The 21738-nt window shown below is 63.1% G+C and overlaps 2 protein-coding genes across 2 annotated transcripts; one reads left to right on the top strand and one right to left on the bottom strand.

Annotated features, from left to right (window-relative positions):
• Positions 1 to 7606: 7606 nt before the first annotated feature.
• On the bottom strand, positions 7607 to 9218 carry GTSF1 (gametocyte specific factor 1; the record flags this gene model as incomplete). Its single annotated transcript, XM_082781459.1, has 3 exons — positions 8982 to 9218; positions 8305 to 8431; positions 7607 to 7695 (listed from the first exon to the last, which is right to left on the bottom strand). Exons 1-3 carry the CDS (start codon positions 9165 to 9167, stop codon positions 7607 to 7609), a joined length of 402 nt encoding a protein of 133 aa, XP_082637585.1. The 5' UTR covers positions 9168 to 9218.
• Positions 9219 to 10352: 1134 nt separating this feature from the next.
• Positions 10353 to 21297, top strand: NCKAP1L (NCK associated protein 1 like). The gene is made up of 31 exons (XM_082781270.1): positions 10353 to 10523; positions 10609 to 10719; positions 10829 to 10921; positions 11015 to 11071; positions 11151 to 11293; positions 11415 to 11505; positions 11580 to 11717; positions 11812 to 11860; positions 11940 to 12096; positions 12668 to 12724; positions 13022 to 13118; positions 13413 to 13522; positions 13631 to 13763; positions 13889 to 13970; positions 14299 to 14357; positions 14829 to 14974; positions 15774 to 15906; positions 16136 to 16255; positions 16971 to 17110; positions 17302 to 17433; positions 17539 to 17757; positions 17921 to 18051; positions 18148 to 18245; positions 18968 to 19061; positions 19160 to 19242; positions 19331 to 19411; positions 19519 to 19612; positions 19719 to 19835; positions 20115 to 20224; positions 20334 to 20423; positions 20913 to 21297. The coding sequence occupies exons 1-31, from the start codon at positions 10422 to 10424 to the stop codon at positions 21036 to 21038; spliced, it is 3393 nt and encodes a 1130-aa protein (XP_082637396.1). The 5' UTR covers positions 10353 to 10421; the 3' UTR covers positions 21039 to 21297.
• The last annotated feature ends 441 nt before the right edge of the window (positions 21298 to 21738 follow it).

Below are 21738 nucleotides of genomic sequence, written 5' to 3'. Positions count from 1 at the left end.
GGCCGGGGGGGGGGGGGACAAAACGGGGGGGGGACAAAACGAGGGGGGGGGGGGGGCCCTGAGTCACCGCCGCCGCCAGCCCCTATATAGCCTGGGCTCGCGCCGGGGCCACGTCACCCCATAACCCCCCCCCCCCCCCAAACACCCCCCCCCAACCCGGGGATGGGGCACCCGGCACAAGGAAAGGGGGGGGGGGGGGGGGCGCACAAAGGGTGGCCACGGGTTTGGGGAGGTGAATTTTTGGGGGGGTGAATTTTTTGGGGGGGTGAATTTTTTGGGGGTGAATTTTTTGGGGGTGAATTTTTGGGGGGTGAATTTTTTTTGGGGGGTGAATTTTTTGGGGGTGAATTTTTTGGGGGGTGAATTTTTGGGGGTGAATTTTTTTGGGGGGGGTGAATTTTTTTGGGGTGAATTTTTTGGGGGGTGAATTTTTTTGGGGTTGATTTTTTTTGGGTTGAATTTTTTTGGGGGGTGAATTTTTTGGGGGTGAATTTTTTTGGGGGTGAATTTTTTTGGGGGTGAATTTTTTTGGGTGAATTTTTTTTAGGTGAATTTTTTGGGGGTGAATTTTTTTGGGGGTGATTTTTTTGGGGTTGATTTTGTTGGGGTGATTTTTTGGGGGGTGAATTTTTTGGGGGGGTGATTTTTTTGGGGGGTGAATTTTTTGGGGTGAAATTTTTGGGGGTGAATTTTTTTTGGGGTGTGTGGGGGGGGTGCCCCGTGGGTGCCGGGTGGGGGGGTGCGGGGGCTGGCGCCGTCCCCGGGGGCTGGCGCGGGCCCGGTGGAGAGCTGCAGCCCCGCGCCGGCTGCTTCCCAAAAAGGAGCTGGAGGATGAAGGCCCTGGGGGGGCCGGCGCACGGCCAGCACGGGGGGCCCCACGGCAAGGGGGGGGGGGGACAGGAGGGGGGCCCCCCCCCCACGAGGAATGGGGATGGGGAGGGATAGGGGAAGGTGGAGGGGGACGGGGATGGGGATGGGGATGGGGATGGGGAGGACGCGGGGATGTGCGGAGAGGGGCAGGAGGGGGGGACACGAGTGGGGACATGAGAGGGGACACGAGTGGGGACATGGGCAGGGACATGGGGGTGTGCAGGGACAGGGACAGGGACAAGGACACGGGAATGGGCACAGGAATGGGCACGGACACAAGGAGGGACACGGGAAGGGACACAGGAACACGGGTATGGGGACAGGCAGGGGACACGGGGACGGGCAGGGACATCCCCAGGGACATGGGGATGGGGATGGGGACATGGGGACAGGCATGGGGACATGGGGACGGGCACAGGGACATGGGGATGGCCAGGGACTTGGGGACGGGCATGGGGACATGGGGATGGGGATGGGGACATGGGGACAGGCACAGACAGGGACATGGGGACAGCCAGGGACTTGGGGACGGGCACGAGGACAGTGGCAGGGACACCATGAGGGACATGGGGACAGACACCGACACGCGCAGGGTGCACGCGTGTGCCTGGCCCCCCCCGGCCGTGGGGGTGTGAGCACACGCGTGTGTGTGTGCCCTGTGTGAGGACACGTCCCCCCCTGTCCCCCCCCCAATTGTCACCTCCTCCACGTGTGCCCCCCCCTTTGTGCCCCCCTCCCCAATTTTCGCTCCCTGCCCCCACTCCTCCTGCAGCGTGGGGCGTCCCCGAGATGCTCAGGACCCATCACCCCCCCCCCCAGCCTCCACCCCCCTTCCTTTTTGCCCCTTTTCGCCCCTTTTTGCCCCTTTTTGCCCCATTCCAGCTCCCAGGCATTGCGCAAAGCACCCCGAAATCCACCCCGGGGGCCTCGATTAAACACCGAGCGACCCTGGGGGCATTTTTAAGGGGTTTTAGGGCCGCGGGCAGCCAGCCACCCCCCCAGCCCTTATCCTGCCCCCTGCTTTTTGGGGCCACATGTTGTTTTTTCCGCCCCGTTTCCTGCCGCAGCCCCGCTCGCCCTGCAGAAGCCCCGCGGGCGAGCGGCCGAGCTCGGGGCCGAGCCCCCCCCCGACTCAGGGAGCTCCATCCCTCGTCCCTTCCCTCTGGGACATCCTCGGGGTGTCCCAAATTTCTCCATCTGTCCCCTGCCAGGCCATAAACAGGGCTCGGGGAACGCCCTGGCTTGGGGGGGGGGGGGGGGGGGAAGGAAATTTCTCCCCGCGGCCGCTGCGGGAAGCACCCGGCCCCGCTCGGGGAAGGAGCGAGGGTCAAAACAGGTAGAAAAGGGGCCCCCCCCGGCAGGGAGAAATCCCAAAAACCCGGCTCCTCCGCTTCGTGTGGCCTCGCAGCCTGTCCGAGGTTTGGGGGGGGGAGCAAAGGTGCCAAAATTCCCCCCCCCCGGGGGGCTCCACAGGGAGCGATTCCTGCAGGGCACCCCCCTTGGAGCCGGGCTTCTCCCCTCCCTGGGTGCCCAGCAGAGCACAAAGGGGGCTCCCCCCACAGCCCCCCCCAGCTGTGGGAAGCAGATTTTGGAGGTCTCATCCTCGCTGCTCCCCCCCCCCCGGAGACTTCAAAGCCCCCCCAGCCCCTCGGCGAGGCCAGGAGGGGCGGCTTTATGGCCGGGGCCTCGCCGCTGCCATTTGCCCGCGACCTTCATCCACCTTCTCTTCCTCTTCCTGCCGTTTTTGGGATCGTTTTGAGGCTGGATGTGGTTTTTTTTCCCCCCCCCAGCCTCCAGCAGAGCCCCCACCGCCCTCCCCCTGCCTCTGCTGGGCCGGCCGGCGGTGAATCACGGCGAGGAGCCGGCGTGAGCTCAGGCCAGGGGAATTTTTAATGGGAATCGTGGGTGCAGGCGGCGGGGGGGACTCACCTCCTGCGGCTCCTCGGGGTCCCCGGCACCCACCGGGGGTCCCTTGGGTGCAGGGAGCGGTGCCGGGACGCTGCTTCCGTCGCTCCGGGTGCTGGCGCTGCGGGGGGAGGACTGGGAGAAGTAGTTCGAGCACTTGGGGCAGCTCTGAACGGGCACAAAACCTCCCCAAAACCCCAAACCTTCCCCGAATCACGGCGGTGTCAGGGCAGGGCTTGCTGCTCGACGGTGGCGACCAGGAACACGACAGAGGGGGGGGGGAATTTATCCGTGGTGCTGCAGCCCAGCCCCTAAATCCCCCAGGTTCTGGCCAAATTTCGGGCCCTGGGGCAGGAAAACATCCCCTGCGTGCTCGCAGGAGCCGTCCCCAAAACCCCAGCAGCTCCCTCCCCTCCTCAGCCCACGGGAGCAGGTAGCAGCGCCCTGCAAAAAAGCTTCCCAAGGGTTTCCATCCCAATCCCAAGGCTTCCCATCCCATTTCCAAAGCTTTTCATCCCATTTCCAAGGCTTCCCATCCCATTTCCAAGGCTTCCCGTCCCATTTCCGAGGCTTCCCATCCCATTTCCGAGGTTTCCCATCAGGTTTCCAACGGTTTTTCATGCCCCGGAGCAACCCCGTGCCAGATGGGAGCCGCAGAGCCCCGGGAGCCGGCAGCGAGGTTCCTCCAGGCGCAGCCCCAAATCCCGGCCGCTCCCCTCCCTCCCTCCCTACCTCCTGGTGCCCTCGTTGGCCGAGACCCAGGCGAAGGGAAAATCGGACGCGGCGCCGGCCCCGCCAGCAGCAGAGGAGGCCGAGGAGCCCTGGGAGCCCTCCCGGTGTGCAGGGGAGGAAGGAAAACGGCGCCGAGCCCACGCCGGACACGTGGCTGCTTCGTCGTCGTGCTGCGGGGTGTAAATCGGGTGTAAATCGGGTGTAAATCGGGTGTAAATCGGGAAGGTTGAGCACCAGCTCCTGGTTTTGTCCCGGCCCAGCTGGCTCGCTCGCCGCCGGAGGCGAAGCTGCAGCCAAGGGGTGCTCCCAGGGGGGAACGGCCCCGTGGAAGGGGAGTTTGGGGTTCGTTGAGGGGTCTGGTAAATGAAAGTTTGGGGTGAGGCACCCCCAGAGCCGGGGGTTTGGAGAGGCTGGAGGTGTTTGGGGCACCTGGGGCACCCCACGGAGGTGTTTGGGGTGCCCAGTGCGCCCCGAGGAGGTCTTTCGGGTGCCCACTGCACCCCATGGAGGTGTTTTTGGTGCCTGGTGCACCCCACGTAGGTGTTTGGGTTGCCTGGTGTATCCCCTGGAGGTGTTTGAGGTGTCTGGTGCACCCCACAGAGGCACTGAGGCACCCTCTGCACCCTGGGGAGGTGATTTTGGGGCACCCGAAGCACCCTGGGGAGGTGTTTGGGGTGCCCGGTGTGCCCCATGGAGGTGTTTGGGGTGCCCAATGTGTCCCGTGGAGGTGTTTGGGGTGTCTGGTGCACCCCATGGAGGTGTTTGGGATGCCCCTTGCACCCCAGGAAGGCGTTTGGGGTGCCTGGTGTGCCCCAGGAAGCTGTTTGGGGTGCCCAGTGCACCCCATGGAGGCGTTTGGGGTGCCTGGCCCTGCTTCTCGCAGCGTGTTAGGGGCTGCAGCTCTCCCCGCCTTGCCCCTTCCAGCAGCCGGCCAGGATCCCCGGATCCCAGGATCCCCAACCGCTTCCAGCGAGACAAAACAAGGCCGAAAAGGTAAAAAAAAAAAAAAAAAACGGGGGAAAAACGCCCGTCATTCCCCATCCCCGACAAAAATAACCCGGCCCTTGAACCTACCCGGCTGGATCCACCCTCGGAGCACAACTCCCGGCAAGTGTTGCAACGCCGTTATTGGCACGGCCCCGAGCACACATGAAACTGCTCTGGAAACCACAGGGGAGAGATGTCAGGCAGAGCCTGAACCAGTCAGAGGCTTTTAAACGAGGGAAAAGCACACGAAAAAAATAAAAAAAAAAGAGCCCCAGAAATTCCTCCTTAACCCTTTGGGGGCTGGGTTCCCACCTGAGGGATTCCCGCTGCTGGAAATGTCTCCGCTCCCTCTGGGAGGGCAGAGGAAAAAAGAAAGGAGCAGTTTTGTGGCCAGGGAGGATGGGGAGGGGGAAAAATGTTGGGAAAAACTCAGGAGGGAGTCCCGGTTCTCCACGGGGAGGTGTGGGGGGGTTAATCCTGCTGGTAAAGTAGGGAAAAGGGGGTTAGAGCATGGTTCTGGGGGAAAAAAAACGGTTCTGGGGGGAAAAATGGATCTGGGGGAAAAAACGGCGGCTTTGGACAAAGGCAGGTTAAATTTGGGGGGGAGAGCGAGCACCCAGGCTCTGGGGGAGGAGAGGAGACTCCCAAAAAACGTTCGGCAGCCGCAGCCCCGGCCTGGCAGGCGAGGAATTAATTGCAGCAGCAGATCGCGGGGCCGGGCGGGACAGGGTCCGGACCTGACCTCTCCATGAACCGCTGCAAAAAAAAGAAGGAAAAAAAGCAGGATTTCCCCCCAAAACGAGCCCCGCGGGGTCCCCTCCGCTGCCGTCGGTGTGGAGTTTGGTGTGTTAGGGGCGGCCGGCAGCCAGCGTGACACAGAAATTCCCCGTTTCCACGCGGAACGCCCCAAAATGCGCCTCCTCCTCACCTCCTGGCGCTGCCGGCGCTCCCTGGGGGGCTGCCCCCGCGTGGAAATATCCTGCGGGAGGGAAATGGAGAAAGGGGGGGGGGGAAGAAGGAATTAAGAGATTAATTAAGGAATAAAGACATCAAGGAATTAAGAAATTAATTCAGGAATTAAGAAATTAATTAAGGAATAAAGAAAACAAGGAATTAAGCAATTAATTCAGGAATTAAGAAATTAATTCCTGAATTAAGAAAACAAGGAATTAATTAAGGAATAAAGAAATTAAGGAATCACGGAATCAAGGAATTAATTAAGGAATCAAAACATCAAGGAATTAAGAAATCAAGGAATTAAGAAATCAATTAAGGAATTAAGAAATCAAGGAATAAAGAAATTAATTAAGGAATTAAGGAATAAAGAAATTAAGGAATCACAGAATCAAGGAATTAATTAAGGAATCAAGACATCAAGGAATTAAGAAATCAAGGAATTCAGAAGGTAATTAAGTAATTAAGAAATCAAGGATTTAAGCAATCAAGAAATTAAGCAATTAATTAAGGAATAAAATTAAGGAATTAAGCAATCAAGGAATTCAGAAATCAAGGAATTAGTAAAGAAATTAAGGAATAAAGAAATTAAGGAACAAAGAAATTAAGGAACAAAGAAATTAAGGAACAAAGAAATTAATTAAGGAATAAAATCAAGGAATTAAGAAATTAATTAAGGAATACATAAATTAATTAAGGAATTAAGGGATGAGGGAGGGGGAAGAGGCCCCCGGGGATGCCCCAGCCCTGGTCTCGGGGCTGAGCACAGGGTGGGTGTGAGGCGAGGCCCCCCCCAGCTTCCCCCCCCCCCCAAATTCCATGGGTGGGGAAATCCCGCGAGCACCGGGGCCGCGGCCTGGGTTGTGCAAGAGGGCCTAAAATTATATAAAATAGCAAAAAAAATAAATAAAACGGCCAAAAATTAAATAAAACGGCCAAAAATTAAATAAAATAGCCCCAAATTAAATAAAATTGCCCCCCCCCCGGGCCCAAAAGCTGGGCAGTGCCTGCTGGCGCCAGGCTAGGAAGGCTCCTTCGGTGGTTTTTGGGGGAAAATAAAGGGGATTTGGTGCACGGGGGGGGATTTGGGGGTGGGAAGCAGCCCCCAGGTGTCGGGGGGGGGGGGGGGCATGAGGCGGTTTTGGGGTTACCTGGAGCCTTTTTGGGTCACGCCGGGGGGGTTTCGGGCGTCTTCTGCTGCGCTGTCGCCGTCCGAGGATGAGTGAAGGGGACCTTGGGGACGGGCTGGGGGGGGCAGCAGGGGTCTGGGGGGGGCAGTGAGGGTCTGGGGGGGGAAGTGTGGGGGGGACAGGGCACAGGTAGGGAAAATGGGGGGGCAGAGGGGACGTTTTGGGGGGGCAGCAGCGGCCCCTGGGGTCACGGGGACAAACGGAGGGTGAGGTGACAGGGACAGACCCCACAGCACTCTGGGGGGGGCTGCTGATGACCCCCCCACCCCTAAAAAATTCGGCTGTGCCACAAGCAGGGAGAGCACGGAGCATTTTTGGGGGGGGGGGGGGGGGCAGGACTCTCCTGGTGTCCCCGTCCTCGTGGTCCTCACCCCGTGGCAGCCCCAATTCCCCTGTCAACCCCCCCCCAGCACCACATGACCCCCCCCAAACACCACAGGACCCCCCCCAAACACCACAGGGCCCCCCCCCCCACGACGCCAGGCACACTCACAGGGCATTATTTCCAACGTGCATTTCAAACCCCTCTCTAACACTTTTTCCCCCGCTGGCACTGCCCCCCCCCGGCCCTACAATGCCCCCGTTCCCGGGGGGGGGCCGAAAAACGTTGCCCCTGCTCCCCCCCCACCCCCCCCGACGTCGTCTTGGGTCCCTCGAAGTCCAGCTCCGCTCCGGGGGGGGGCACCGTGCCTCGGGGCTGGCTCCGGGGGGGCGCTGGGGCATAGCTGGGGGGGCAGGGGGGAAAAAAAGGGGTGTCGGGGGGGGGCACACCGAGGGGTGCACCCCCCCGGGGGGGGGGCACGTCCCTTACCTGTCGCTTGGGAGGTGCAGCTCGCCCGTGGTGAGAGTGAGGATAAATGGGGGGGCGTCCTCCAGCTCATCCAGCTCTGTGGGGGGGGGGGGGACACAAAAAGGGGATGTGGTGGCTCTGGGGGGGTCGCCGGGGGGGGCACGGCGGGGCTGTGGGGTCACTCACCTGCCTCCCAGTCTTCCTGGCACGGGGGGTTCTGCCACGCTGAGGGGGGGTCGGGGCTTTTCGGCTTGGTGCTGGGAGCCTCTGTGGGCACGGGGGGGGTGATTGGGGTGTGGGGGGGGTAATTGGGGTGGGAAGGGGGTCGGGGGGGTGATTGGGGTGGGAGGGGGGTCAAGGGGGTGATTGGGGTGGGAGGGAGTTGTGGGGCTGTGTATTGGGGTGGGAGGGGGGCCAGGGGCATGACTGGGGTGGGAGAGGGGTCTGGGGGGGTGATTGGGGTGGGAGGGGGTCAGGGGAATTGATTGGGGTTGGAAGGGGGGCCGGGGGGGTGATTGGGGTGAGACGGGGGTCAGGGGAGGTGAATGGGGTGGGAGGGGGGTCGGTGGGGCGATTGGGGTGGGAAGGGGGTTGTTGGGCTGTGTATTGGGGTGGGAGGGGGGTCAGGGGAGGTGACTGGGGTGGGAGGGGGGTCAAGGGGGCCACTGGGGTGGGAGGGGGGTTACTGGGATGGGAGGGGGGTAATTGGGGTGGGAGAGGGGTCGGGTGGGTGATTGGGGTGGGAGAGGGGCTGTGGGGCTGCGTATTGAGGTAGGAGTGGGGTCGGGGGGGTGATTGGGGTGGGAGGGGGGTCTGGGGAAGTGATTGGGGTGGGAAGGGGGTTGGGGGGGTTGTGTATGGGGGGGGGCTGTGTACCTGGAAGGCCGTCGAGCTGGCGCCGGTCGGGGCAGGAGGCGACGTGGCCCCGCAGCTCGGCGCGCGGCACCCGGTGGCGGGCGTTGAAGGGGCAGGTGGCCAGCTGGCGGGCAACCTGGGGGTTGTTCTGCGGGAGGAGGAGGAGGAGGAGGGTGAGGGGGAGGAAGATGAGGGTGAAAAGGAGGAAGAGGATGATGAGGAGGAGGAGGAGGAGGAGAAGGAAGAGGATGAAGATAAGGAGGATGAGGAGAAGGAGGAGGAGGGAGAGGAGGAAGAGGATGAGGAAGAGGATAAGGAAGGGGAAGATGAGGATGAGAAGGAGGATGAGGAGGAGGAGGAAGATGAGAAGGAGGATGAGGAGGAAGAGGATGAGGAAGGGGAGGATGAGGAAGAGGATGAGGAAGATGTGGATGAGAATGATGAGGATGAGGAGAAGGAGAGGGATGATGATGATGAGGAGGAGGAAGATGAGGAGGATGAGGATGAGGAAGAAGATGATGAGGATGAGGAAAAGAAGGATGAGAAGGAAGATGAGGGAGAGGAGGATGAGGATGATGAGGATGAAGATGATGAGGATGAGGATGGGGATGATGAGGAAGAGGAGGATGAAGATGATGAGGATGAGGATGCTGAGCCCCGTGCCGCCCCCCACCCCCCAAATCCCCCCCCCCTCTGACCCTCTGGCACTTGACCAGGTGGTATGGCAGCCGCGCCGCCCGCACGCGGTGGCTCCTGTCGTAGGGGCACTGCACCAGGGCCTCGGGCTCGGCGGCGGCCTCCATGGCCGGGTCCCCAACGGCGGCACCGGCCCCGAGCTCCTCGCACCGGGCCCGAACCAGCCCCGGTCCCCGCCGCGTCGCCATGGCAACGCGGCCTAGCGCCCGCCAAAGCCTAACGGCGCCTCGCCCGCCATGGTTCCGTCGCCATGGCAACGCGGCCTAGCTTCCGCCGAAGCCTGACGCGTCGCCATGGCAACGCGGCCTAGCTTCCGGCAAAGCCCGAGGGTGTTGCCATGGCAACGCGGCCTGGGTTTCGCCGCGTTTTTTTTTTTTTTTTTTTTTGGGGGGGGGGTCCTCGGGGGTGTTATAGAGCCCCGGGGGGATTTGTGAGGCGGTGTGTGGGCTCTGGGGGTGTTATATGGGCCTGGGGGGTGTTGTATGGGCCCTACATGGTGTTATATGGACCTGGGGGTGATGTATGGGTCCTGGGGGGTGTTACATGGACCATACATGGTGTTATATGGACCCTGAGGGGTGTTAAGTGAGCCCTAAGTGGTGTTATATGGGCCCTGTGGGGTGTTACGTGGCCCTACATGGTGTTATATGGCCCTGGAGGGTGTTGTATGGGCCCTGAGGGGTGTTACGTGGGCCCTACATGGTGTTATATGGACCCAGATCATGTTGTATGGGCCCTAGGGAGTGTTATCTGGGTCCTGCATGGTGTTATATGGACCTGGGAGGTGCTATATGGGCCCTGAGGGCCGTTACGTGGGCCCCAGAGGGTGTTGTGTGGACCTTGGTGGTGTTATGCGGACCTGGGAGGTGTTGTAAGGGTTTCTGCATGGTGTTATATGGACCTGGGGGTGTTATATGGGCCCTATGTGGTGTTACGTGGGTCCCAGAGGGTGTTATATGGGTCCTGAGGGGCATTATATGGGCCCATTGTGGCGTTATGGGGACCTGGGGGTGTTAGACGGGTCTGCAAGCTGTAATATGGCCCTGGGTGGATCCCTGGATGACATGATGTGGGCTTTGCGTGGTGTTACACAGGCCTTGGGTGTTCCTACAGGGATCCCGTAGCGTTATACGGTCCTGGTCAGCATAATATGAGCCCTGGGTGGTGTGTTAGGGCTTTGGACTCTGCCACATTGGGCCTGCAGGGCGTTATAGGGCCGTGGGTGCTATTCTACAGCCCTGGGCGGTGATATAGGGCCGTGGCTGGAGTCGTTACGGGGCTGGGGCTGGATGTCACGTCACGTCGCGCTGCCGTCACCATCACATGGTGCTGGTGGCCCCAGCCCAGGAAGCCCAGGAAGGGGAAGTCGGTGCCGCGGGGCGGTTTGGGGACGAGGGGGGACGCGGGGTGTGGCCCCCCCACCCCAAAAACGCGTCGCCACCATGTCGCTGCCCTCCGTGTACCAGCACAAGCTGGCCGAGAAGCTGACCATCCTCAACGAGCGGGGCCGGGGCGTCCTCGTCCGCATCTACCACATCAAAAAGGTCGAGTTTGGGGCTGGGTGGGGGGGGTGCGACCCCAAAAAGGGGGTCCCGGGGGTTCTAATATTACCTGGGGGGGGTCCCACAGACCTGCTCCGACCCCAAGACGCGGCCGTCCTTCCTCAGCGACAAGGCCATGGAGCCCTGCGTCAAGTTCATCAACAAGAAGTTCCCCACCCTGGACGTGAGGAGCAGCACGGTGAGGGGCCCGCCACGTCCCCCCCCTGTCCCCAACCCCATGTCCCCCCCCTCCCGGGGTGTCCCCAAAGTGTCACCCTCACCGTATCCCCCCCCGTTGTCCCTTGCAGCAACACCTTGGCCCGGTGCACAAGGACAAAGGGGACATCGTGCGTGCCCTGGGGCCCTTTTACCACTCCTTCGTGGACGTCCTGGAGTTTAGGGTGAGCTTGGGGCCACGGGGGGGGGGCGCAGCGCTGGCTTTTCGGGCTGGGGGGGGACACACAGCGGTGACATGGCTCCTTGTCCCCTCCCAGGACCACGTCTACGAGCTGCTGAACACCATCGACGCCAACCAGTGCTTCTTCGACATCGTGAGTGGGACCTCGGGGGGGGCTTTGGGGTGCCCAAAATGCTCCGGGGGGGGGCTCACGGCTTTGTGCCCCCCCCCAGCACGTCAACTACGACTTCACCAAGAACTACCTGGACCTGGTTGTCACCTACGTGTCCCTCGTCCTGCTGCTGGCCCGCACCGAGGACCGCCGGGTGCTGGTGGGCATGTACCACTGCGCCCACGAGATGAGCCACGGAGCCAGGTGGGTGGGCTTCCCCCCCCCCAAAAAAAAAAGAAAAATAAAAAAAAAATCCCCTCGGGGGGTGGCCTCGGGCTTTGTCCCCCCCCTTTTAGGGGTTGTCCCCATCGCCTCGTCCCCGCAGCGACCCCAGCTTTGCCCGCCTGGGCCAGATGCTGCTGGAGTACGAGCACCCCCTCAAGAAGCTGACGGAGGAATTCGGGCCGCACACCAAGGTGGGTTACAACCCCCCTGGGGAGGTCACATCGGACCCCGTGCCACCCCGTGCTGTCCCCTTTTTGTCCCCCAGGCTGTCACCAGCGCCCTGCTGTCCCTCCATTTCCTTTTTGCCCGGAGGAACCAAGGGGCCGAGCAGTGGCGCAGCGACCAGCTCCTCAGCCTGCTCAGCACCTCGGGGGCCATGCTGAGCCCCGCCAGCTCCGACACCGTGAGTGCCAACATGCTGGGGGGGCTCAGGGGTCTGGGGGGGGGGTCACCCCGTGGGGCTGAGAGCGGTGACACCGTGACGCCTCCGTCCCCAGATGGCCTGCGAGTACCTGTCCCTGGAGGTGATGGAGCGCTGGATCCTCAGTGAGTCCCCGTGGGGAGCCCCAAAAGGGGGGGTGCGGTGCCAAGACCCCCACCCTGATGGCCGTGCCCCCCCCCGCAGTGGGGTTCCTGGTGTGCCCGGGGGCCTTGGGGTTGTCCCCGCAGTGCCTGGAGCTGTGGCGGCTGGCGCTGCAGGGCTCGCTCTACCTCACCCTGCTCCGTGACGAGGTGCTGCAGATCCACAAGGTCACCGAGGAGCTGCTCGGGAGCCTCAAGGGGTAACGGGGAGGGGGTCGGGGGGGGCTGGGGGATCGGCTGGGGGGGTTGGGGGCTCGGCTGGGGGCTTGGTGTGCCAGTGGGTGCCAGAATTTGGGTGTACGGTGGAGGTTTGGGTGCTCAGGGTGATGCTGGGGGCAAGAAATTGGGTGTATGGGGGGGTTTGGGTGCTCGGGGTGCCAGTGGGTGCCAGAATTTGGGTGCATGGGGGGGATTTGGGTGCTCAGGGTGACTCTGGGTGACAGAAACTGGGTGTATGGGGGGGTTTGGGTGCTCAGGGTGCCTGATTCTGGGTGTATGGGGGGGTTTTGGGTGCTCAGGGTGACTCTGGGTGACAGAAACTGGGTTTATGGGGGGGTGTTGGGTGCTTTGGGTGCCAGTGGGTGCCAGATACTGGGTGCATGGGGGGATTTGGGTGCTCAGGGTGATGGTGGGGGCCAGAAACTGGGTGTACGGTGGGGTTTGGTACTGGGGGTGATGGTGGGGGCCAGAATTTGGGTGCATGGGGGGCTCCGTGGGATCTTTGGGGTGTCCCGTGCGTGGCACTGCCCGGCCGTGTCCCCCCCCTCGCAGCTACGGGAAGCGGGTGGCCGATCTGAAGGAGTGCAAGGAGCATGCTGTCACTCAAAGGTCAGGGGGCTCCGGGGGATTTTGGGGGGCTGGGGAGGGTCCCGGGGGGTCCCAAAGCTTTAGGGGGATCGAGGGGTCCCCACCCCATGAGGCTGTGGTGTCCCAGAGAGCTGGGGGGGCTCCAGGGGGGTGTGGGGAGGTGCCAGCACCCAGGGGTGGTCAGGATTCCCCCCAGTTTGGTTTCAATCATTCCCACCTTTGCCACACGGTGCCTGGGATGTGCTGGGGGGGGGGACAGGGTGGCTGGAGGGGCACTGGGGTGGCCCTGACCCCCATCCTGACCCCCCCACCCCACAGTGGAGCCCTGCACCGGGGTCGGCGGGCGTACCTGCGTGGGGCCGTGCGGGAGCTGGCGGCGCTGCTGGAGGATCAGCCCGGGCTGCTGGGACCCAAGGTGGGCACGTGGGGGGGGGAACGGCAGTGATTTGGGGGCCGAGGGGGGGTGGGAATACTGCCTGTGGGGTTGGGGTTAACGGGGCACGCTGTGGGGCACGGGGGGTGCCGGGGTGGAGAGGTTACGGGGCAGCCCCGGGTAGGGGGGCGATGGTGCGGGGTTTGGGGCAGCGGGGTGTGATTGTGGGGGGGTGTCGGGGCTCTGTCAGGGCGTGGGGGGGGGAAAGGCCGCCTGTGGGGTCTGTGTGGGGTCTGTGGCAGCCCCCCCGTGCCCTCTAAGCCCTGCTCTTCCCAGGCTCTCTTCGTCTTCATGGCGCTCTCCTTCTGCCGGGACGAGGTGAGCTGGCTGGTGCGGCACGCCGAGCACGTCACCAAGACCAAAAACCCCGAGGATTTCACCGACAGGTGAGCACGGTGCCATAGAGGGGGGGGCACGGACGGCTCGGCTGCCCCCTTTTGGGGCAGATTTAGGGCTTTTTGTGTCCCCGCTCTGACGGGCGGCCCCGCTGGCAGCCACCTGGCGGAGATGCTCTTCCTCATGGAGCAGCTGCGGAGCCTGGTGCGGGGGCAGGTGGGGGTCCTGCAGCGCTACCACGTGCAGTACCTGGCCCGCTTCGACGCCCTGGTGCTGAGCGAAATCATTCAGGTACCACGGGGAGGGCGGGTGACGCCCTGGGCTGGCTGCTGGGGGCTGATCCTGCTCCCTTTTGGGGCTGGCTCGGTCCCCCGGGGCTGTCCTGGCCGTCCCCGATCGCGTCCCCGTCCCCGCAGAACCTCTCCGTGTGCCCCGAGGAGGAATCCATCATCCTGTCGTCCTTCGTCAGCTCCCTCTCGGCTCTCTCAGTCAAAGGAGGTAGGGAACACGTCCCCGTGGCATGGCCTGGGGGTCTGGGGACACATCCTGGGGACTTGGGGACACGTCCTGGGGTCCGATGTCCCGTCCTGCACCCCACCAGCAGCCCTGGCGCTGTGCTGAGCACCCAGGCGCAGGCTCAGGGGGGGCAGTGGGGACACAGGAGCTCCTGGGGGGTCCCACGGGGTGGGTGCCGCCACCCCAAGCTGGCACCCAGCACCCCTTGGCTCGGCACCTCCCCGTCAGCACCCCCAGCCCGAGGCTCAGCCCCTCCTGCCCCCCCCTTGGACCCTTCCCCACGTCTCCCCACCTTTCCCTGTCCCCGCAGTGGATGACAAGGAGCAGTTTGATTTCACCCCGCTCCGCCTGGACTGGTTCCGGCTGCAGGTGCTGTCCCTGTCCCTGTCCCTGTCCTCGTTCCCTGCACCAATCCCTCTCCTCTCTCCCTATCCCAGTCCCTGTCCCTATTTCCATCACCTCCCAGTCCCTTTTTCTTCCACCTCCCAGTCCCCATCCCTATTTCCATCACCTCCCAGTCCCTTTTTCCTTTACTTCCCAGTCCTCATCCCTCTTTCCTCCACCTCCCAGTCCCTCTTTCCTCTACCTCCCAGTCCCTATTTCCATCAACTCCTGGTCCCCGTCCCTATTTCCTCCACCTCCCCGTCCCCATCCCTACTTCCACCACCTCCTAGACCCTTTTCCCTCCACCTCCCAGTCCCTGTCCCTATTTCCATCACCTCCCAGTCCCTTTTTCTTCCACCTCCCAGTCCCTGTCCCTTTTCCCTCCACCTCCCCGTCCCCCTCCCAGCTGTCCCCTGCACCCTGCTGTCCCCCTGACCCCCCCCGTGACCCCCCCAGGCCTACACCAGCGTGGCCAAAGCCTCTCTGCCACTGGCCACCAACCCTGACGTGGGCCGGGCCATGAACCTCGTCGTGTTCCACACCAAACTGCTCGACTCCCTGGAGGAGCTGCTGGCCGAGGCCTCCGACCTCTCGGAGCTGTGGTGAGCAGCCCTGCCCCTCGTGCCTCAGTTTCCCCAGGTGGTTTTGGGGTCAGCCAGGCTTTGGGGGGGGGGGTCCAAACCCCAAACTGGGTCCTGAGGCAAGCACGCGGCGGGGTGAGGGATGTGGGAAGGGGTGGAGGGGGTGTGGGGTGAGGTGTCAGCTCTGGGAGGGGCTGGGGAGGGTTGGGGGGCGGCTTGGGGGGGACACGCGTGGGTGTGGGGATGGGGACATGGGGATGGGGATGGGGACAGTGCACGGGTGGTGTAGGAGGTGGGGGGTCTGCTCCTGGGAGGGGAGGGGAGGGAAAAAGGAAAGGGGAGAGAAAAGGAAAGAGGAAAGAGGAGAGAAAAGGGAAGAGGGGAGAAAAGGGAAAGGGAAAGAGGAGAGAAAAGGAGAAATGGAGAGAAAAGGAAAGAGGAGAGAAAAGGAAAAGGGAAAGAGGAGAGAGGGGAAAAGGAGAGAAAAGGAGAAATGGAGAGAAAAGGAGAAAAGGAAATAGGGGAGAAAAGGGAAAAGGAAAGGGGAGAAGAGGGAAAAGAGGAGAGGAAAGGGGAGAGAAAAGGGAAAGGCGAGAGAAAGGGAGAAAGTGAAAAAGGAGATAAAAGGAGAAATGGAGAGAAAAGGGGAAAAGGAAAGAGGAGAGAAAGGGGAAAGAGGAGAGAAAGGAGAAAAGGAAAGAGGAGAGAGGAGAGAAAAGGAGAAATGGAGTGAAAAGGGGAGAAGGAAACAGAAATCAGGCCAGCAGACCCAAAACACACCCTGCCCCTCTCTCCCCCCCCTCTGCCCCCACCCCTGCAGCTTCTACCCCCGCGTCGTGGAGAAGCTGTTCGCGGCGACCATGGAGGAGCCCTCGATGCTGCGCTACAGCATCGCCTTCCCCCTGCTCTGCAGCCACTTCTCCCGCTGCGTCCACCCCATGTGCCCCGAGGAGGTGGGTGCTGCAGCCCCGGGGGGGGGACAGGGGGGCACCGTGGCAATTATTTGGGGCCGGGGACGTGGCTTTGGGGCAGCTGGTGGCGTGCTGCAGCCCTGACCCCGTGCCACATGGCTACGAGCCGTTTTGGGGCCATTTTGGGGCCGTTTTGGGGCTGTTTTGGGGCTGTTTTGGGGCTGTTTTGGGGGCATTTTGGGGCTGTCACATCGTGGCTCTCCCTCTGCAGCACCCCCTGCTCCAGGCCGTGGCTTTGGGGCTGTGCAACAAATTCCTGGAGGAGATGGCCCGCCAGGCCAGCAGCTGCATCATGGACGCCTGCGCCGAGCACCACAACCTCAGCGAGCAGGTGAGGGGCTCCGAGCCCCCCAAAAGGGACTGGGAGGGACCCTAAAAGATCACCCGGCCCGGTACCCCTACTGGGGCAGGGACACCCCGATCGGGTCACGCAGGAGCACGTTCAGACAGGATTTGGGTGACCCCAAAGGAGGAGACCCCACAGCCCCCCAGGCAGCCTGTTCCGTGCTCTGACCCCCTCCCCGTGCAAAAATCTCATCTCATTTTTGAGCAGAAAGGAGCTTTTTGAGCAAAAATGAGCTTTTTTTGAGCAGAAAGGAGCTTTTTGAGCAAAAATGAGCTTTTTTTGAGCAGAAAGGAGCTTTTTGAGCAAAAATGAGCTTTTTTTTTTGAGCAGAAAGGAGCTTTTTGAGCAAAAATGAGCTTTTTTGAGCAGAAATGAGCCCCAGCTTGCACCCACTGCCCCTCGTCCTGTCGCTGGGTGTCACCGAGCAGAGCCCAGCCCCGTCCCCCTGCCACTCGCCCTCCCCATAATTACAACCCTTAACGAGGTCGCCCCTCAGCCTCTCCTCCCTTAACTCTCCGCTCCCCTCATCATCCTCGGGGCTCTTTGGCCTTTGGGGTCTCCAGGATCCCTGTAGCTTTTGGGGACGGGACAGGCCGTGGCGGAGCAGAGCTGGGGGGGCCGTGTCCCCGATTTGGGGACGGGGTGAGGGGGCTCCGATCCTAAAGCCCCCCCGTTGTAACCCTCTGTTCCCCCCCCCCAGCTGCTTCCCAAGCACTGCGCCTCCACCGTCAGCAAGGCCCGCAACAAGAAGACCCTAAAACACCCGGCCAAAAAGGGGGAACCCGAGCGGGACAAACCGGGGGCCGAGAGCCAGAGGAAGGACCGGACCCTGACCACCAAGTGAGAGCAGAGCCTGGGAAGGGGGGGCTTCAACACGACCCTGGGGGGGGCAAAACAGGACCACGGCGAGCACCAGACCTCGAGGGTGGGCTCGGCGCGCCGTGGATGGGCACGGGGTGGTTATAGGGCCGTCCCCACGACCCTATAGGGTCGCGGGGTGGCTGCCAACGTGCGTTGTGTCCCCCCCCCAGCATGGACAAGCTGCACCTGACGCTGGCTGAGCTGTCCCTGAGCCTCAACCACGTGCCCAACTTCACCGTCTTCGAGCACACGGTGACGCCGGCCGAGTACCTGAGCAGCCAGCTGGAAACTCGCTTCACCAAGTGGGTGAAAAAAACCCGAATTGGGGCCGCGGGGGCGCACGGGGCAGCGGGGTCGGGTCCCGCGGAGCTGTGAGCAGCCCCCATCCCATCCCGTCCCCTTTACAGGGCCATCGTGGCCATGGCGGGCTACAGCCAAGCCACGCAGGAGGTGGCCCGTCCCTCGGAGGTACTGGTGGGACTGGGAGCCTACGTCACCTTCCTCCAGTCGCTGGCTCACCTGCTGGGGCTGGACACGGGGCGCATCATCCGCGGCGTCCTCCTGCAGCAGACGCAGCCCCGCGACGCCGCCGGCGAGCAGACCCTCACCACCATCTACACCAACTGGTGGGCGCCAGCAACACCCCCCCCCAAAAAAAAATTGGGCTGTCTCCCCTCGTCGAGGCCCCAGCACCCCCAAAAAAAACCAAAACAAAACAGGGTGGCCCCCTTCACGAGGCCCTATAGGGTCAGCGTGGCCTTTTAGGGTCAGTGCTTCGATTCCACGCAGGTACCTGGAGGCTCTGCTGCGCCAGGCCAGCATGGGGGCCATCGTGCTGGCCCCCGCCCTGCAGGCCTTCACCACGGTGCCCCGCGAGGGCGAGCCCTCCTTCAGCGCCGCCGAATTCTCCGACGTTTCGGGTGAGGGATGTGGGGACGCCGCCGGGAGCCGTCCCCCCGCGTCCCCCTCGCTGATGTCCCCTTCTCCGTCCCCCCTTCTCGTCCCCGTCCCCGCAGAGATGCGGGCGCTGGCCGAGCTCATCGGGCCCTACGGGATGAAGTTCCTGAGCGACAACCTCATGTGGCACGTCAGCTCCCAGGTCGCCGAGCTGAAGGTGGGGACGAGGGGCCGGGGTCAGGTTTGGGGTGCTGAGGTCAGGTTTGGGGTGCCAGGACCTTGTTTGGGGTGGCAGGCTCAGGTTTGGGGTGCTGGGGCCAGGGTCAGGGTGCTGGGGCCAGGTTTGGGGTACCAGGATCATGTTTGGGGTGCTGGGACCAGAGCTGAGGTACTGGAATGAGGGTCAGGGTGCCAGGTGCCAGGTTTGGGGTGCCGGGGTCAGGTTTGGGGTGCTGGGAACAGGGCTGAGGTGCTGGAATGAGGGTCAGGGTGTCAGGTGCCAGGTTTGGGGTGCCAGGATCATGTTTGGGTTGCTGGGGCCAGGTTTGGGGTGCCAGGTTTGGGTTGCTGGGGCCAAGTTTGGGGTGCCAGGACCTTGTTTGGGGTGCCAGAGGCCAAATTTGAGGTGCCGGGGCCAGGTTTGGGGTGCCAGGACCAGGCTCAGGGTGCCAGGACTGGGGTCAGGGTGCTGGGACCGGGGTCGGGGTGCTGGGACCGGGGTCGGGGTGCTGGGACGAGGTGCCAGGACCAGAACCAGGGACCAGAACCAGGACCAGGGACCAGAACCAGGACGAGGGTGCCTCTGCCGCGTGCCGCAGCGCATCGGGACGGGCAGAGCCACCCCCGGCGACCCCCCCAACCCCCGGGGCTCGCTCGGGGCCGCGAGCAGCGGGGTGGCCGCGCGTGTCCCCCGCCGCCAGCGCCCCGTGTCCCCGGCAGAAACTGGTCAACGAGAACATGGACACGCTGGTCCAGCTGCGCTCCAGCTCCTGCAAACCCGAGCAGATGGCGGCCCTGCTGCCCCGGCTCACCTGTGAGTTTTTTTTGGGGTTTGGGGGGGCACCGGGGGGCGTGCATTGGCCCTTTTTTTGCACGTTTGCACGCTCACCGAGCCCTCTCCTCGCCCTACAGCCGCTGACAACGTCCTGAAGAGGATGACCATCATCGGGGAGATCCTGAGCTTCCGTGCCATGGCTCAGCAGGGCCTGCGGGAGGTGGGCACCCCCTATAGGGTCACAACGAGCCCCCCCCGGGGTGTTTTTCCCCCCCCCCGCGTCCTCCTTCACCGCTGTCTCCCCGCAGGTTTTCTCCCACCACTGCCCCTTCCTCATGGGCCCCATCGAGTGCCTGACGGACGTGGTCACCCCCGACACCGACATCCAGGTGGGTACGGGGACAAGGGGTGTCCCCCCCCTCAAGAAATGGGGCCGGGTGGCTCGTGTGGCACCCCGTGACCCCAGCCCTGAGCCTTCGTCCCCCCCCCCCCCCAGGTCACCCTCAGCATCTTCGAGCTGGCCTCAGCCGCCGGCATCCCCTGCGAGATCGACCCTGCGCTGGTCAACGTCCTCGCCGGCAGCAAGACGGGTACTGGGAGGGACTGGGAGGGACTGGGAGGGACTGGGGGGTCCCGGGGGGCTGTCCCCGAGGTCCCCCCCGTGTCCCCTGGCTATTGTCCCCTCCCTTTTGGCAGATGGCTCGTCCCCGGAGGAGGACTACAAGGTCGCCTGCCTGCTGCTGGTCTTCGTGGCCGTGTCCCTGCCCTTGCTGGCCTCCGACCCGGCGTCCATCTACAACACGGAGACGGACGGTGAGGCACGGCCCAGCCCTGTCCCAGTGTCCCCAGTCCTGTCCCAGTGTCCCCAGCCCCGTCCCCATGTCCCCATCCCCATCCCCGTGTCCCCATTCTTGTCCGCGTCCCCAATCCTTCTTGAGTCCCGTTGCCCCCAACCCCACACCTACGAGTCCAGGGCCCCCTCCCCGGCTCATTTACACCCCCCTGGCTGCATCGGGGACATCGGGACCCCGCTGTCACCTGCTTTGGGGCCCGTTGTCCCCAACCTTCCCCCCCCCTTGTCCCCCCCCCCAGGCTACAACAACAACATCCACTGCCTGGCCAAGGCCATCATCCACGTCTCGGCCGCGCTCTTCACCGTCCACAACAAGAACATCGAGACCCACCTCAAGGAGTTCCTGCTGGTGAGGGCGGCTCAGGGGACCTCAGACGGCCCTAAAAAGGGGGGTGGGCACCACCTGGGGGTGTGGGGGGGGTCGGTGCTGAGCAGGATCTGCCCCCCCCCCTCCCCAGTTGGCCTCTGTCAGCCTCCTGCAGCTGGGCCAGGAGACGGACAAGCTGCGCGCAAGGAACCGGGACTCCATCTGCCTGCTCATGCAGCTGGTGAGTGCTGGGGGGGCTTCTGAGTGTCCTGGGGGGGCTTCTGAGGGTTCTGGGGGGGCTTCTGAGGGTCTTGGGGGCATTTCTGAGGGTCCTGGGGGGGTTTCTGGGGGTCCCGGGGGGGCCTATGGGTTGTATCCCCTCCTGCCGTGCCCACGCTGCTCCAGCTCCCCGGTGCCCAGCTCTATCCGGGGGGCTCAGGGGGGTCAGATCCTGTTCTGACCCCCCCCTTGGGGACCCGCAGGGCTATTGGGGTGGGGGCCACGCACCCACAGCCCCCCCCCCCCCCCGGATTGGTATTCAGGGAGCAGAGCGCCCCGGCTGCAAAGCAATTTAAATGCAAATGCTTCGAGCTGGAGCTCGGGCACGGGGAGGGGGCACCCAGCTCATGGAGGGGGGAGAGGCACGAGGGGAAACTGAGGCACCTTGGGGTGGGGGCGGCTGCTGAAGACGCGTCTTTTGTGTCCCCCCCCCCAAAAAAAAACACCCCAGATCGTGGCCGAGTCGTCCTTCCTGACGGTGGACATGCTGGAGAGCTGCTTCCCCTACGTGCTGCTGCGCAACGCCTACCGCGAGGTGTGCAGGGAGAATCTGCTCAGCAGGGTCCCCTCGCACTGACCCCGGCCCTGTGCCCACCCTTCTGGCCCCAAAAAACTCCCCTGAAACACCCAAAAACTTCCCCAATACCCCCAAAACTCCCCCGAGCCCCCCAAACCACCCCAATCCCTTCAAACCAACCCAATTCCCCCAAACCGTCCCCATTTCCCCAAACTTCCCCAGTCCCCCCAAGCCACCCTGCTCCCTCCAACCCACCCCAAATCCCCCAAACCCACCCCAGATCCACCTCAGATCCCCCAAATCCACCCCAAATCCCCCAAATCCCCCCCAAATCTACCCCAAATCCCCCAAATCCACCCCAAAACACCCCCATCCCCTTGCCTCCCTCCTCCTCCCCTGTCCCCACCTTTTCCTCCCTTTCATTAAATGCTTTTTGTCCCCCCCCCCCCGTGCCCGCGTCTGGCTCCTGGGGTGCCCTCGGGGCCCCAGCACCCTAGGGTGGGGGCCCAGCCCCTCACCAACCCTCATGCAGGTCCCCATGGGGGTTTTGGGGGGGGTCTGGGGAGGGGATAGGGACCGGGGGGGGGGCGTTATCAGCGATAACGGGGCTGGCCCCGTGCCTCAGTTTCCCCTCTGCCCTCCAACCGAGGGGGGGCTGCTTCAAGTCCCGTTTCTCCTTCTCCCCCCCCCCTCCCCGGACCTCTCCGGGTGTTTATTTTGTGTTTTCTCCCGTGCGGCGTCTCGGAGGGGGGGGTGAGGG

This window comes from Aythya marila, assembly GCF_965140915.1.
Source record: "Aythya marila genome assembly, chromosome: 30".
NCBI lineage: Eukaryota > Metazoa > Chordata > Aves > Anseriformes > Anatidae > Aythya > Aythya marila.
The sequence above is the reverse complement of the archived record's forward strand: the minus strand, read 5'-3'. Positions and strand labels throughout refer to the sequence as shown.

Bases quoted from the DNA above. Each gene is read 5' to 3' on its own strand.
- NCKAP1L (XM_082781270.1), top strand. From the start codon at position 10,422: ATGTCGCTGCCCTCCGTGTACCAGCACAAGCTGGCCGAGAAGCTGACC. The intron at 11,072-11,150 runs GTGAGTGGGACC...GCCCCCCCCCAG, and splicing joins ACCAGTGCTTCTTCGACATC to CACGTCAACTACGACTTCAC. The intron at 13,523-13,630 runs GTGAGCACGGTG...CCCCGCTGGCAG, and splicing joins CCCGAGGATTTCACCGACAG to CCACCTGGCGGAGATGCTCT.